Source organism: Vigna angularis, chromosome 3 (assembly GCF_016808095.1).
Source record: "Vigna angularis cultivar LongXiaoDou No.4 chromosome 3, ASM1680809v1, whole genome shotgun sequence".
NCBI classification, from domain to species: Eukaryota; Viridiplantae; Streptophyta; class Magnoliopsida; order Fabales; family Fabaceae; genus Vigna; species Vigna angularis.
Window position 1 is genome coordinate 37,672,881 of NC_068972.1, and position 17,740 is coordinate 37,690,620.

The 17,740-nt window shown below is 30.3% G+C and overlaps 2 protein-coding genes across 4 annotated transcripts; both read left to right on the forward strand.

The window, feature by feature from the left end:
• Window positions 1-4,384: 4,384 nt before the first annotated feature.
• On the forward strand, window positions 4,385-9,532 carry LOC108325410 (probable inactive purple acid phosphatase 16). 2 transcript variants are annotated; one of them, XM_052874705.1, is made up of 6 exons: window positions 4,385-4,537; window positions 4,645-4,789; window positions 7,579-7,803; window positions 7,935-8,208; window positions 8,305-8,473; window positions 9,221-9,532. In XM_052874705.1, the coding sequence occupies exons 1-6, from the start codon at window positions 4,418-4,420 to the stop codon at window positions 9,431-9,433; spliced, it is 1,146 nt and encodes a 381-aa protein (XP_052730665.1). In that variant the 5' UTR covers window positions 4,385-4,417; the 3' UTR covers window positions 9,434-9,532. The 2 variants fall into 2 exon arrangements, with proteins under 2 accessions (XP_052730665.1, XP_017413967.1); XM_017558478.2 differs by having other exon boundaries at window positions 4,453-4,789.
• Window positions 9,533-13,347: 3,815 nt separating this feature from the next.
• Window positions 13,348-16,961, forward strand: LOC108325642 (protein IQ-DOMAIN 12). Of its 2 annotated transcripts, none has more exons than XM_017558737.2 (6): window positions 13,348-13,529; window positions 13,999-14,136; window positions 14,225-14,509; window positions 14,996-15,208; window positions 15,453-15,584; window positions 16,259-16,961. In XM_017558737.2, exons 2-6 carry the CDS (start codon window positions 14,068-14,070, stop codon window positions 16,715-16,717), a joined length of 1,158 nt encoding a protein of 385 aa, XP_017414226.1. In that variant the 5' UTR covers window positions 13,348-13,529; window positions 13,999-14,067; the 3' UTR covers window positions 16,718-16,961. The 2 variants fall into 2 exon arrangements, with proteins under 2 accessions (XP_017414226.1, XP_017414227.1); XM_017558738.2 differs by having other exon boundaries at window positions 14,004-14,136.
• Window positions 16,962-17,740: the final 779 nt, after the last annotated feature.

Genomic DNA, 17,740 nt, shown 5'->3' on the forward strand with positions numbered 1-17,740 from the left:
CTTACTTGAGATAGTTTGTGTGACATCTACAGGGTTGACCATCTCAACAACATTTGCATTCTTATCAAGTGAACTAAAAAATAATTTCACTTGGACTATGGAAAGGCTAAGTGGTTTATTTCTAACAAATGAGGGCGATCCATAAGTCCTTGTTAGTGACAAAGACTTGGTTTTGATTAATGTCATTGTCAATGGATTCCTTTAGTCTTATCAATTGTTGTCTAAAAAATCTCAAAGCCAAGTGTAAAGTGTCATGGATTGTGAACAGGAGTCCATATTTAGTGACTATGTGAATCGTCTTCAGTACGCCTACAGTTCATGGCCTTTATTATTTGAATATGTGAATCATACTTGGATTATTCCATATAAGTCATACTTTGTAAAAGTCTGAACAAACAGAGTTATGCATTTAGGGAACACAACAACAAACATGTATGTTTTAATGTTATTTTACTTAGTTGTTTTTGTTAAATATTTTGTGATATTGTTGACGTCATATTTTTCAATGTTGAGTCTGTCACTGAAGCCTCGAGAAAGTTTATGGAACAGTATAAGTGATCTTTGTTCTTGTTGGGATGTTATTCATAACGTCACTATCCTCTAACATAATAAGATAACAACATCCTTTGAAAAAAGTCTAAATCTTATGAGTGAGGCTTTTAAAGGAATGAGGTATAGAAGACTTGTTGGACGTGTATTCATATATGCTTTGAGACTCATTGCTAAAGAATTTGAATGAGTAAAGCATATAAAATTAGATAGTGGAAGATATGGATGAATATTGAGATGAACATACATTTGTCATGTGCTTATGAATTGACACAATATGACCCTAAGGTGATTCCTTTGGCTGAAATTCATATCTTGTGAACTAGATTTAGTTTTTCAAATATTGTATCAAACAAATCTCAATTAGAGTTATTCATTGAACGTAAACTTGATATGGCTCAAGAAATATTCAAAGAGATTGACATTTGAGGTAAAGTCAACATCAATCAAAAGTTACTTGAAATTGTTATTCCTACAATGACATTTATGGTACCTCTATTACATAACGTTAAGACAAAGGATACACAAAAGAGTAAACTTCAACGAACTGAAAGGTCTACAAAGAGTGAGTCGTCATATTTTGAGCACGTAGAATTCTTGCACTCAACAAATGAATCTTCATATGTGATAAAACAATAACAATCTAAGGCAAAATTTATGCAATGAAGGAGAGTACACATGATAAAGCAGTTTCATCCTATTTGTTACTCATACATTCTTGATGTTGTTGATGTCATGATTGATGGCCATTATGGCTATAAATGAATTACTACATCATTGGGGTTGGGGGAAGAGTAATAGCCCTTTATCCGACATGATCTCTACAAAGAACTTGGCCAGTAGTGTGATGAATACGTAATATTAGTGGGAAGTTATGAGCGACTCGAAGAACTAAGGAAGTCTTTGCTAATAGAGTCACAATCAGCAATACACTTTCGTATATTTCACAGTGTATTAATTGTTTGTTTCATTTTTCTTTCATAACAGTTTGTTTCATTTTTCTTTCATAACAGTTTGTTTCATTCTTTACACGCTAATGCGAACAAGTCGATGACTATGCCCGACATTGACTATGTAAGTACTAATCGATATAATGTCATCTTAGTATGTTTGTCATATGGTTCAAATTATACTATCTTTCCACTACATATCATACCGTTTTTTGATACAACATCAATTAATATGTATAGGACACATTCATGTATGTCATTTTATGCAGGTAATGTTATTATTTTTTGCTTGCATTTCAAAATAAGACACGAATATGGTCATCTTTTTCTACAAGGATGCAAAGATTTACACATTTCATAAGTGTTACTACCTTTTATATTGACATAATTAAACTATGATATTTGTGTAATGTGAAGAGATATATAATTAAATATTGATAGTTGTTGTTAATTTATTATAAAGTGTTCCACTCATGCATATAAATCTCACATTTTCTCCACTGTCAAATAAAGTATATATAAATGAACAAGTACGTACATATGTACTAAAATGATTAATTATATAAATAAAATGTTATTTCAGTCAAAATATTACATAAAAATTCATAATAAAATAAATACATAATAGAAAGTATCATTATCGAGATGAAGATGATCGATTGTCACATATATTTCGACGACTTCTACTGTTCGCTGTATGTTTTTCAGTCGATAAAAGATCATTGTCAGTAAAATTTTGGCCACGTTACTCAAATAATCATATTCACGATGACAAAAAAGTTAATAAACATTCCCAAATAAATTTTATAACAAACATTATAGAATTACATACTAACAAACCTTCATATGTAAGCAATATATGACCGATAAACATGTCATTTGGAATATGTTGTCAGAGTTAAGAAACAAGATTGAGTCAATCCTCATCTTCAGCAAGAATAACTAAATTGATCCATTAAAAATATCATTAATTTATAAAAATTAAAATACAAAATTTCGGAAAAAATTAAAAAAAACTTCAAAATATAATGAAGGCCAAAAACAAATTTACAACCGATTTTAAAATTCATTAATACTTCAATTCAACGGTTCCCACAATCCGTTTAACATTTAGAAATTGATTGGCCTCACATTTTGCTTAAAGCATACAACCCATTCTCTCTCTCTATATATAGTGTTCCGTTCACTCAATGAAAACAGACACACAACTAGAGCTGTTAAAACAGACACACGGATTGGTCACTTAGTGAGCCAATCCAACCCGACTCATTTATCAGTGAGCTAGAAAAATTCGAACCCGGCTCGACCCACCACGGGTTGGTGGGTAAACGGGTTGGTGGGTAAACGGGTTGGCTCACTGACTCACTTAATTACAACTTTTTTTAAATAAAAAAAATTATAAACTTTGTATAATATAAATCTAAACAAATTTCATTCTCAGATTTCACTCCCCAACATGTGTGTTTTATTAATTTTGAAAATAAGGAAATTAAATAATTTTTTCAAGCAAAAACAAAATAATAAATACTTTTTTATTTTATTAAAATTAAATTTTAATAAAATTAAATTAGGTAGGTGGGTTGGTGGGTCAACCTGACCCACCACAGGTTCAACCCGCATGAGTCAGATTTAAATGATCCGGATTGAAATCTGATCCACATAAAAAAAATATAATTTTTTCTAACCCAATCCAACTCAAACTCATAGTAGACCGGATTGACTCGCGGATTATGATCAATTTTGACAACTCTACAAATAACGAGCTCACAAAGGAAGGAAAGACGAAGAAGTCAAAACAAAAATCGAATAGATCTGTCCATTTATCGAGGGACTACTGGGTGCACTGACCATTTATTAACATGGTCAAACAGTGAAATGTAATAAAATATTTACCTTCAGTTAAAAGATTTTCACCCAAAGTCACTTTTGTCATTTTAAAAAAAATTAAGGATATAAAGAGAAAGACTTGGATGTGCAGAAAAAAACACTCTTATTTTTTTTTCCATGTTCTTGATTGTTAGAATTGGGCCAATACAATCTTATTTGCATTATTGCTCTCTCCTTTATTTGGGTTTTGTGACAGTCTCTACATTCGAGTGTTTCAAATCTCAAATATTTACATTGTTCTTTCATTTTCATCAACTTCAATGTAACCAATATTTTCAAATTTCTTTAAGTTTTTTAAATACATTAAAGATATTGTCAATAAGAGATAAATATTAAAACTACATCAAAATATCTTATTTATGACTCACACGATTGGCACTGCAATCACCACATAGATGATCATAAATAAAATTTTGTGTTTACATTTTTATTTAGTATGTGTTTATAGTAAAGATAAGAGTATTTATAAGTAATCTACAAATGAACTTTTTTAATAAAATACTTAAATGAAACTAATGTTTTATATTCTTAATAGTTTATATTTTTCGTCATGAAATTTTAAATTTTTTAATACTGTACAAGTTATGTGAAGTCATACTTATATATTTATGTCATTCTTCGTTCTAATTGCACCGTTCTTGAAGACAACATGGAATATGCTAAGATAAGGTTCGTAAACATGGAATATGCCAACCTAAGGTTTTGTTCTTGTTACCAACTTATCGGTAACCATAGAAACACAGTACGAACTTCTACAAAATAACAAAACTTCGTATCTTTCATTAATAAAAAAATATCGGTATATTTCTTTTTTCTACTGTCTCCTTTTATTTTTATTTTCCGAATATTGTGCTATGAATTAGGTAACTGTTTTCAAATTTTACTGACTCATAAAAGAATGTTTTATTTTTTTTTTTATTCAGTAAGCAACAGAGACGTGGCTGGGTGCAAGAAAGCGAGACAGTGGTGACAAACAATTGCCAAAGGGTGTTCCCGTCATTTCGTACAATGCCATCAAGTAATCTGTCCACATGCATTATAATGCACTCAGAAAAGTGCAACGAACCGTATTTCTATTATCTGAAGAGGTTTCATTTGAGACGCTCTTTGAGGTTTTCTCTCTCACACAGCAATGGAAAGTCACGGAGGAGGTAAGTGGAAGATACTGTTGCCCTTACTTTTTCTCTCTCTGATCTCCACCGTCCGATCATCATCCGCCTTACGATTCCGACCGGTGTGCGGTGTGTCGGAGAGACAGGTTCGGATGCCGGAGGGTGCAGCCTTCAAGATTGGGCTCTTCGCGGACCTTCATTTTGGGGAGGACGCGTGGACGGAGTGGGGCCCACGCCAAGACCTGAACTCCATCAACGTCATGAACTCGGTGCTCCACCATGAAAATCCAGGTGACGTCACGTTACCCGTTACTGCATTCACTCTTCACCTCACACACTCTGTCCTGATTACTCACTGTTTTAGAAATGACAACCGGTGGATGCGAGTTTCACTGTTTGCACTTCATATTTCATCTTTGTCAAGGAATACGTAAACATCTATTAATATTAATTTTCAAAATAAAAACTTAATAATTTTTTATAAAGTAATTTCTTTTATAATATATATATATATATATATATATATATATTATATTATAAAAATATATATTTAATGACATACTTTTTACAACAAAAATGTCATAATAACATCGATTTTTGAAATAAAATATTAAATTAATGAAGAGTTTTCTATAATATAAAATAGTAAAGAATGTAAAAATGGGAATTAGATAAATATAGAGGTTTAATAAGAAATGTTATACTTACTATCATATTGAACGATCTTAATATTTAACAGTAATCATGTTTAATATCAGAACAAGTTCGAAAAATATTTACAAATTCAAGTTTATTTAGTATTCAGTAAATTTTCATAAATAGAATTATATTCTATAACCCTTTTGTTATATTAAACTAAGGGTGATGGATTAATATCTTGGATCCAAGATGGAATAAGCACCGTGAAATTAGATTGTTGACTAAATTAATTGTTATTCAGAATTTGTTTACTTCACGGGAATATTGATTTGTGTAAGAGAAAATATTGAAATTGGGGATCTATTCTTATAAAAGAATATTGCAACAAAAAAAACGTATAATTCATTAAAATATTTTTTTACAACTGCGTTCGGTAATAAATCTTTACGTGCACCAAAGGAACCATGGCATGAAGTTGCAATTTTAACGATGAATATTATTGTAAGGTTGGATAGTTTTCATCGCTAGCTTTATCCGTGTGTATACACACTCTTTTGGCTATTGTTTCTTTTAATACCAAAATATGTTTTATTTTTATTTTTTATGGAAATGGTGTAATTTGTTAAAAGTGTCATATTTTGAAAATTTTATAACTTCTTGATAAGTCCGTGATTAGGAATGATAATCAATAGAAAAAGTCGTCTTTCACTTGAAAATTTTATCATATTTTTTTATTTATTTTAAATTGGTTTATTCATTTCATTATGAAAACTAGTGGTTGATCTTTATGATGCGAGGGTCTGATATGAATTGGTCCGGTATAAGTTGTCCAAAAATCTTGATTTCTTTTAATTGGATGAAATTAGACTTGATAAACCTGGTGTGTGAGTGAGTTGTAGATATGATCTGATAAATGTTGTTAGTTGTAAATAACAAAATAAACAACCGACTATAAGATGATAACAAAGGAGTTAAAAAGTTAAAAGATGTTCACAATTACATTATCAATTTTCTCGTTATGTTAGAAGTGAACTTTAAGTCTACAAATATTACTAGGATAAGCTCTAATCATGGCTCTGATACCATGTTAGAAGTGAACTTTAAGCCTAACTCAATCTCACAAAACCGGCTTGTAACTTATAAACTATGAATTAGCTTTATCTTTAGTCGATATGTGACTTTCAACACGTTGAAGTAGTGATATCTTTAGGAAATCGATGATCTAGTCGTAACATGGACTCTCTTTTTAACACTTGTAAAAAATAATTAGTGAAGTAGTGATATCTTTAGGGTTGAATCCCAATTTTCGTGATCATAAAAAATAACGGTTGACAAATAAGCTTTATTAAAACAAGCTTGTATACACCATTGACATCCATTGTTATAATGCATGCTTTGTGTGACATACTGTCTATCTTGGATTCCACCACCACAAATTCGTAGCCATTATCTATTCAAGGAATCTCTAAATTAAGTCCATTTAACTTTTAGGAATCAATGCACCAATGCAAAGACATGCATGGAATCAATGCATAAACAATGAGCACATACATGTGAACAAAGAGGAGATCCACTTCAAAAGTAGTGAGGGTTTGGAACACCTTCATGTAGATTGAAGTCATGTGGGATATTAATGAACTCGAAAAACTATTCTGATTAAAGGTTTAATTATGATTAGCCATGAATTGTAATTAGACTTATTTTAATTAAAAAAAGTTTATAAATAGAAATTCGAAGTAAGGTATATTACACATTTATTGACTTTATTATCTAAACTGAACTAGTTATACTGACAATGTTGATGAACAAGAATTGGATTTATAGTTTTGTTATAGGAATTTATTTAAGATTTCAAAGGATTTATTGTAATTGAAAAATAATTAACTATGATAGTTTGTAGTCACGAATAAAGACTTATTTAAAATGATTTGAAACCATGATAATTTCCTTAAAAAATTTAAACTTTAAGAAACAAGTTAAAAATATTTAAAATTTGAATAGCAGAACAATTCAACAAGATAATATAAAAATATCTGTTGCTTTGGAATAAATGATCAAGCATCAGTACAGATGCTTAGATCAGTACATATGCTTAGAGATAGTTACATAATAGTGAGGAAATTAGAATGCAAGAGAACTTTTTCAAAAGTTGAATAACATATAATAAAGAAATTAAGATTTTAAATAGAAGGAGACATCAATATCTTATATCTTATATGATTAGGCTCATCTTTAATTTGTGTTGTTTTTGTCTAATAAATTCTTCCTTAAGAACTCAAAAATGGTATCAGAGCCATCTTGATAAGGAACATAATTCATTTCCTTGAGATTTTGGATTTAAGGACTTATGTCTCAATTTCTAAATATCCATCATTTTGTAGTGCCATGAACTTCAAATTTTATTAAAACCAAGTTCTAATGAAGTTAACTCTGGATGACAGATTTGGTGATATATCTTGGTGATGTCATCACGGCAAACAACATAATGATTGCGAATGCAAGCTTGTATTGGAATCAGGCAATCTCCCCAACAAGAAACAGGGGCATACCATGGGTTAGTGTATTTGGAAACCATGATGATGCTGCATTTCAGTGGCCATTGGAGTGGTTCTCTCCGCCTGGCATTCCTCCAATTCACTGCCCTCTAACCACAACTTCATATTCAGGTACCAAGTATTAAGTAATAGATAATGGAGAATAGAAGATACCTGATTTTGTTTCATTGTATCTCTCATGCTCCTCATAAGATTAAGTTTTTGAGATATTTTCAGTGAAGGGCATATTGGATAAATTTCAGGAGACGATGAATGTAGCTTCAAAGGAACAGGACGATTGGAGCTGATGTCAAATGAGATGAAGCACAATGGATCATTTTCTAGCTATGGCCCAAGAAATCTTTGGCCAAGTGTATCCAACTATGTCCTTCAAGTTTCATCGCCTGATTATCCACCATCACCAGTGGCTTTCCTTTACTTTCTTGATTCTGGTGGTGGTTCCTATCCAGAACTCATATCTAATGACCAGGTAGAATGGTTCCGCCGAAAAGCTGAAGAAATTAACCCTGACAAAAGGTAGAATCAAAGTGCACGAAACCACAACTTATTTTGATTTAAATAACTTGTTTAAGCGTTGTTCAATTAATTCAAATAACACATATTGCGTGACAGAGTTCCGGAGATTGTTTTCTGGCATATTCCAAGTACGGCTTATAAGGTGGTGGCTCCCAAGTTTGAGATACGAAAACCTTGTGTAGGATCGATCAACAAGGAAAGTGTCGCTGCTCAAGAAGTTGAAACGGGTATCATGGATCTTCTTCTCAACAGAACTTCTGTCAAGGTAATGTCTGTATGCTATACTTGTCAAATTCTCCAGAGCTATCTGTATACAACAAAAATCAAATCCTCAAAGATGCTAGTTGTTAGGTTTGAACCAGCATATGTGTTTGTTTAATGATTAATTTGTTGATATATGTTGAGATTGAGGTTATCAGTTCACTCTGTCCGAAGTGTCCAAATGTAAAATCATTCTTAAAGTTGACCGTTTTTATAAGTTAGAGTTGTTAAGAAGTAGATTTTAAGTCTATCTCAATTCTACAAAACTGTAAGTTGAGGTTTGCATCCATTTATATACTCTAAATTGATTTTATTTCTAGCCAGGACTTTCAATATACCATCTTACGCCATGTATATACATTTCATGTATGAAACTAGACATTAGTAGATGGTCTGATAAACAGTCTAAGAGTGGATGAAATGATATATCCAACAAATATAAATTTTGTTAGGATAAATTCTAACTCATCACTTTTATATCATGTTAAAAAATAAACTTTAACTCTAATTACAATCGTTTGATGTTTGAATGGTCCTTATGATCACTCTTGTATTCCCGAGTGTATGGACCATCTGATCAATAGTTAGCCAGACTTACAATTTCTATGATTGCAATGATATTTTTTGGTTGTCAAATAAGTCTTTTGGGGTTTACTGAGGAATTGTCTCAAGTATATGGGTTTTGAGATGTTCATTTTTCATCATCATCATGATAATTTTTGTTTGCAACTTTTTGTTTTGACAACCTCAGGCAATTTTTGTTGGACACAACCATGGATTGGACTGGTGCTGCCCATACAATAATCTATGGTTATGCTATGCTAGGCACACTGGTTACGGTGGCTATGGAGATTGGCCCAGAGGAGCACGAATTTTACAGATCAACCAAACACCATTTTCTCTTCATTCTTGGATAAGGATGGAGGATGGTCAAGTGCACAGTAAAGTTATCTTGAGTTCATAATTATGATATATGGATCTGATATACGTTTATGTGCTTATTTTAAAATATTAAAATATGATATGCAATATATGCATACTAAAATGTACAAATTTATTAAAAATATGATAAATATATAATTATTATTGTACATTCAAATTAAAATTAAATAAATTATATTTTATTAAAATAAAATTTATAAATTATTAAAATCGTAAAAATATTATTGTTTTTATAAATTAGATATTTATTATTAAAGTATCTGATACAGATACAAGATCAGTTACACAAATTAAAATACGTAACATCACAAGTTAACCAGCAAATATAGAGAAAAAAGTGTAGCTATAAATTGTAAATGAACATATGGCAATTATCTACATTCTAACATATCAGATTATTGGTATCTGATTGATGGAGAAATTGGATTTGTTTGTTTTTTTTTTTTCTTTCTGAAAGTATGTTTAGAGGAAGAAAAGAGAAGTATGTATAAACTAATTTGAACTTACAAAAAAGATTATTCTTTTTTTTTCTTAAAAGTTTAGGGAGAAAACTTGTTTAATCTTTCTCTTATCATGAAAAATGTTTAACACTGTGAGAGTCCAAATCAAAGAAAAAATGGAGAAAGTTCAAACTAGTCCATTGTGATTGATGTAGATTTTCTTTAATTAAAATTAAGAATAGTTTCTTCAAACTTAAAAACAATAATATGAATATCCAAATGAATAATCAACAATCAATATTTAACAAGTATCTGTAGGTAAGAATTTATTCAGTTTTTTTTACTGAATAATAACGAAGGGACATTTTCTATTTTTTTTTCCATGAATTGTCACATTTATTTTTCATGTATTCATGATTATAAAAAGACTAAGAAAAAAATTAATATATTGTATATAACCGTATGATTTTTTTTTTAATTTCAAAACCACAATTACTCCAAATATTTCACACCATCAAGGAGAAGTATATGTTTTGCCAACAACTATATATACTTCCTCCAGTCTTAAATATAAACAAAATAAAAACGTTTTGGATCAGTTTTAAATATAAGCAAATCTCAAGTAATTTTACTTCATTTAATGAGTTTATTTCCAAACTATATCTTTCATTTAATTGATATTTTTTTTAAAATAATTCTATTTTATTCTTAATACCAAGTTTGTAGTAAAGGAATGCTTGTTTTCATTTGACAAACCTATGCTTATAATTGCTTAGAAAATCCAATCTATATTAATAGATATCATAGAGGCTAACAAAGACATGTTATGAAAATTTTAAAATATTCTCACATACTTTTTTTTTCTTTTTTTTATTACGTTCGAGGAAGAGAAGTTGCTAGAATGTATGGCTATTGATTTTATTATCCAACATATTTATGTTGTCATTTTTCTTTTGACCAAAGAAGATGATTGGTTGACCATAATTTGATGTTTTTTATTGCATACTTTCATGATGAGAGATGAAGCAAAGTTCATTGCCATGATCTATAAGCTTATAAAGCAAAAGCAGTGTTGTATTAAACTGATAAACCTTGATGGCCAAATGATCTTTAGCCAAACCATAATATAATTTAGAGAGTTCAATGAACTTTACTTGATAATCATAGTCTAAAATAAGGTGCCAAGTTACTAGATATTATTGTTATTAGAAAAAGGGTATATATAATTCATCAACTTTAACTAAGAAATAAGGCACAACATTAATGAGGGATTGCTTTTCTGGTTCAATTAACATGTTTTTTTGCTATGTCCCAGTACAAAGAAACTCACAACTCATGTAACTACATAAAGCAAAGTTTCCTCAACTTTTCTCATTAGAACACCTTGTTGGGACAATGAAACAACACCAAAGTCACCTTTTTTTTTCTCTCATTTTGTTCGATAACTCGTGGAAAAGCATTCATGACTTTTATTTCCTTGCATGGACCACCATCAATCACCCTTTTAAATTCTTTCTCAAGTCAAAAACGTGCTTACATCAAGTACACTGGGGCCAAATTTCTATATAAAAATTAGACCAAGTTATATGGACATATATCATTCTTCTGAGAATGACTCTTCCGAATAGTATGCATGAAAGTTTCACATTCAGTAAAAACAAAACAAAAAATTGAATAATATCTTTTAAAAAGAAAAAAATAAAATCTACAATAATAAATTTTAAAGTTTTATCTTGAAAATGGTTCTTGGTATCTTGTATAGACAATTTATATCTTGTTGATTATAAATTTGGCAATGTATCTCACTAAAATAATTCCAACACTCTTAATATTATACTCACCTCCAATTTTTGACCCTGAAATATAGTTATTTAGTTGAACATAAGAGGGTGATATAAGGTGAACATGTCTATTTAATGCATTTTCATGTCTAAAGTGTTTGTTTAATGTATTTTCATAAAACTATTCATAGCTTATTTGAATAAGTTATAAGTTATTAAAATCTTTTAATATAGTTATAATATAAAATTAAAATGATACGAGGTAATATAGTTACAACATTGTGGATTAAAAAAATATAATTGTAGAGAATTTTTTTTTGAAAAAGATGCAAGTTTAATATTGGCCAAAAGAGAAAAAAAATGTAAATGTGCTATTAAATATTAAAGGATTTGTCATGAAATTTTTTGAAAAGTCAATGCAACAATCAAAATTTGACTATGTTAAATGAGGCAGTGATTATGATAAATTGATTGATGTGCCAATTCTATGTTTGCATTGCATGGTATTTTGGTGAATTTGTTATTATTGTATATGATATGTCACTCTCACTTGCTATTATTTCTGAAATATAACACATGAAGAATTTAACCCCATCCATACATTAATGGGAAGAGATAAATGCCACCTCAACCTAAAGCATTCCTTATGATATCAAAGCCTATGATTGAAAGTAAAAAACTTACAAACAAAACTCCAAATAGTGTTCATATTCTGAGCTAGCTCATAATGACCATGAATTGATAAACATATTGTACAAAGAAATTTCAATGTTTGAGTTACAAGAAAGTGAGACTTTTAGTTGTGTTACAATTAATTCGACTATGACAAAAAAAATCACTTCAATAAAGGTGGTTAAATAAAGATGACATTTTTCATTAAAACAAACTAATGGGAACTCGTGTTGGCCCTATAACCACACATTTAAAAGAAAACCATTTAGTTGTCATATTTTACCAATATGTTTTCATGCTTGATTTGGTTGTGACCACCACCATCATTTTCTTTATGAAGAAGAAATAAAGAAAACTATTCTCTTTTTCACAACACATTGGCCTAAGAATTATATATCTATAACTTTTTGTTCAATTAATGCTAAAATTTGAATGAGAGATTGATGTTTGAAGGAGTTCGATTGTTATACATGTTGCACAATATTACTCAAACACAACTAAAATTACTATATATATACATATGGTTAGATACTTTATCATATATACAAGATTGTTTGCACAAAATACAACCCACTATAGAAATAAAATAGTGATTAACTTTTGTATTTATAAAGAAAAATAAAAAAAGAAAAATAAAAAAAAGTAAAAGATAATGAAAGGTAATGTGATAACAATAAAAAAAAATTAGATGTGAAAATATGATTTGTCCATAAGATTATTATAATGTAAAGCATATCTTTATTTATTGAACAACTCAAATTGTCCCCTTTCATTTTCAATTCTAACTGCCATGGCCAGTTCCCTGTCCCCATGCTCCTTCCGGAGGGAATGGAAGGTAGAAAACCAAATACTCATTTTACTGACTTTGACTAAACCAAACATTTGATAGATGAAATTGACAGTAGCAACAGCAGAGGGACAAGAGAGACCCCATGGAGTTCAATGGAGTTTGCCTTTTCAGCAACCACAAGTCATCCAAGTAGGCTAACTCCATTTTCCACATCATTACAACAATACTCATCCTTATGGCTTTCCCAATGCAAACTTCTCTCACACTATTATCACCATGTATTATATATACAACAAAAGAATCAAAACATATGGTGCTCAGTGTCAAAACACATTGATATCAAGCAAAGAATTTTGAGGCACCCCCCACCCAAAGGACAAAAAACCTCACTTGGGGAATCATCAACTTGCTTAAAAGTTTGGAATATCCAAAAGGGTATGTATGGATTTCATCTCTTTTCAATCACCAAGCCATTCTGTTTCTTCATGCAACATAAGTCACTAGGTGTAGCATGCTTTACGAAAAGGGTAATTTCTTGAAGTGGCCTAACTTTTAGCATTGATATGACCATGCTTGAGAAATATTCTTGTGTGCACTTTACATGTGGTTTTTTTTCTTTCTTTTACCTTTTTTATGATTGAAAAGCATTACTGTTCATGGTATATTTCAGTTCTATTGGGCCAATAAATGATTGTTACTGAAAATGAAAGTTGATCAGTGGCAGTTTTGGTCCTTATTGGGGGTAGGTTTCTTTTATGTTGACAAATGAATAGAACAGCTAGGTGAGAAAATAAAATAGAATGATGACTAAAGCATCTTAATTGTTTAGTAGGAACAATGAAATTTGTATTTTAAATCTCTAAATTTGACTCTTTGCTTTCCCCCCTTTTTCTTCAATATCAAGAGCAGAAATGTGCTTCAAGAACAGAAATGTTGTGTGAAGAATTCGGTTTGAATGATGCCATAAATCTTCATGGCAAAGAGAAAGAGCTGGTTTGGATGGGTGAAAAGGCTATTTACTTCTGAGCCAAAGGGCAACAAAGTAAGGCTATTCACATTTACAAACTTAACAATTGTCTAACAATGGTGAAGTACTCATTTTGGTTAAAAATTTTCCTTCTGTACTTCAGAAGCCAAACAAGTGGGGGTGGAGTTTTGGAAGGATCAAGCAGAGACAGTATCCTACAATTACAGCTCCAAATAAGACATTGATTGAAGCAAGTGCAGAACAGAGAAAACATGCTTTAACTGTGGCTATTGCAACTGCAGCAGCTGCTGAAGCTGCAGTTGCTGCTGCACATGCTGCTGCTGAGGTTGTCAAGCTCACAGGTGCTTCTCGTTCTTATTCATATCTTTCCAAGGGAGACAGAAGTTTAGCTGCCATCAAGATCCAAAGCGCATACCGTGCACATCTTGTGAGTTTTCTCAAAACCCTCTACTTCATCTTCTGCAATCTTCACTGAATTGTCAATATGCTTCAAAGTTTAGGTTTGTTGTTTGGAAGAGATTTATGTAGACATAAGTAAACTGATTCCAAATTGAACAAAGTCTTCTTTTCTCTTCCTTTTAGTAGCATACTTGTCAATTTTATTGGGAAGAAATGGATGAACCGAATGAAAAAGGGTAATCGCGTCTGGTATACTGTTAGAAGTATGAGTCTAACTTTCATATCAATAGAAATAAGTTAAACACCATATAAAAAAGAAACTCATAAATCTAATCTTTCGAGATTTCGAGTTAAAAGTTGTGTCAATTCCGTATGTGGATTGAAGTAATGTCACGCGTATATAAACTCCCTTCAAAAAAGACCATCATTTACTTTTTCTTTTTCTACAAAGAATTTGAGTTGAGTTTCAGTTTTGATCATTTTGATTCTCTTTAAGAAGCTGGAAATGTAACAGGCTAGGAAAGCATTAAGAGCATTGAAGGGAGTCATAAGACTGCAAGCCATAATTCGTGGACAAGCTGTGAGACGTCAAGTGTCAAACACTATACAGAATTTTCACTCCAATGCAAGAAATCAAGTGGAAATTCTGGAAAAAAGTAGCCATATGGCTGAACATACCAAGCAAAATCCTAAGCAAAAGAAAAAGTTAGAAGATAAGGAACTGAAGGTAAAGTTTGTGACATTTGTTTTAGTAGAAGAGAAACCATGAGAAACAACCAAAAAGAATGAAGGAAATGTATAAAAAAATTAACTGAACATTGATTTCTCTGGCTTACTTTGTGTCAGTGGTTCAATTCATTTGACTTGGTGCATATGTTAGTTAGGTGGAATAGCTTTTTCTTTTGATATCAGAGTTTCTACTAAGTTTGAACAATTCCATTTGATTAATCCACTAAAGAATTTTGGTGCAGTCTGAATGCGATAGTCAAAGAACATGGGATTGTAGCTTGCTATCTAGAGAAGACATTGAAGCTATATGGTACAGAAAACAAGATGCCATGGTCAAAAGAGAGCGTATGAAACAGTACTCTTCTTCACAAAGGGTAACACTGATCACAGTTGAATTTTATTTTACTTTTGCCATTGATACAGTACTCTCTACACAGAATTCCAAAACTAATAACTAATGAGTAGTTTATGCTTGCTTGATGTAACTTTCACCCCACAAACATTATTTAAATGTTACGGAACCTCAATGTGATTTGATATTTATCTCATTCTTTAGAAAAAGTTGGAGAGAGAAAGAAAGAATTTTAAGATAAAAGAAAAGGTCAAGCCATTTGAAAAATGAACCTACCTTTTCAAACATTGCTACTAGTGATCTTTGCACATAGGAGCTTTAAGTATTTTAAGAAAAAAAAGTTGACATGGAAAAAACTTATATACATAGTCAATTAATTTCATTTATCTTTCTTCTAAAAGTGGTTGGCAAAGAGTTTGTTCAAACATTCCATGAGTATTTCTTATTGTATATAATATGTTAAAATAATCAAAACGTGAATCTAGGATGGTAGAAATGACAAAGTTAAACACCATAAAAAAAAAAACTTATAAAATCCATTGTCTTAATGTTATAGGTTAAAAGTACTGATAATTCTTTATCTGGGTTGAACTGATGTCACATACATATAATATCTCTCTAATAAATTCTCTTCAAAAATATGAATCAGCAATATCAGAGCTAATAACATAATGATGATGCATTAATCCTTTTCAGGAGAGAAAAAATCCAGAAATGGTGGAAGAATGTATGCAGAACATGAAGTTTGGAAGAGAGAGCTGTCGTACACTTGGAGAGTGGCTGCATAAAGAAACATGCGATTTGAATATGATGTATAAGCCAATAACTCTTCCTACAAACTTGATGACAGCAAAACAAGAATGGCAAGAAGGATTGAGTCCACAGATTTCAATCCCAAGGAAATCATTTTCTGTTGTAAAAAGAAGTTTAAATGGGGATGAAAATTCAATGTCAAATTCTCCAGTTTTTCCTACATACATGGCTGTTACTGAATCCAGCAAAGCAAAAATGAGGTCTGTTAGCACACCAAAGCAAAGAACAGGAATTCTTGACATATGCTCCAATCACAATGAAGGAATTTCCTTTTACTCTTCTTGTTATGGTGAAACTAGCAGCACCAATGAAAACCATGCAAGTTACCAACAAAGATGCTAAAGTGAAAATAGCCTTTTGTTATCACTGTAAGATGTAAAATCTGCTTCAATGCATCATCTGCTGAAGTCTCATCACAAGGGAAAACTAAGGTTATTTGATGTTTGGTCTTTCACATACATGTATGGAGTGCTTTGTCTGACTGTTACATTTTTTTTTTCTGGTTTTGAAGATGAGAAATTGTCACTACTTACTTACTATTGAAAATGGTGTATACATGTTTTATTTTTCATTTTTCTAGTGTTATGGTGGGATTATTTGAGATTTAAAAAATATAAGATATAAAAAATATGTTATATGAATGAACTTTATTTTATTCTTATATTAATATAATACTAAATATTTATCACATTTCAATCTTCATTTTTAATCTAAATAATAATTAAACGATTCTCTAAAAGCTAATTTGAATAAAAAAGATATTAAAAAAATATAACAGATAAGTCAAAATTCTGTATTATTATAATAATAATTTTTTAGTATATATGTTTTGCTGATAAAAAAAAAATTATAATCCGATTTTTTCTTCTTCAAAATATATTAACTTTTTTGTTGTCCCCTGGATAGCTACATCTTGCTGAAAATTTTTACTTCTGCATTTGAGTTTCAAGGGTGTGGGACACTCACAATTAATCAACTAACAAAAATTGCAGGTGATATATTTCTACATTATTTGACTTTTGGAAAATTTTACAAAAGATTGAATTGATGAAATAAAATTAAATGTTGATTTAAAAGTATTTTAATTAAGTTTGATATTTGAGCCTTTTGAAGTTATTTTACATAGTGAACTTTGAATTTCAGATACGTATATAAAGTATAATTAATAAGCCCACTTAAACGATGGTTTAAGAATTTTACCAATGAGTTTTGATAAATTAAAGTTAAATATTGATTTTGAGTGATTTTATTAATCAAATTTCATGTTTGAATTTTTTTTAAGTTATTGTTTGTATTCAACATTGAATTTAAGATATATATACTTTATTTATAATTTAGTTTTATTTAAATTTTTTATATGTTATG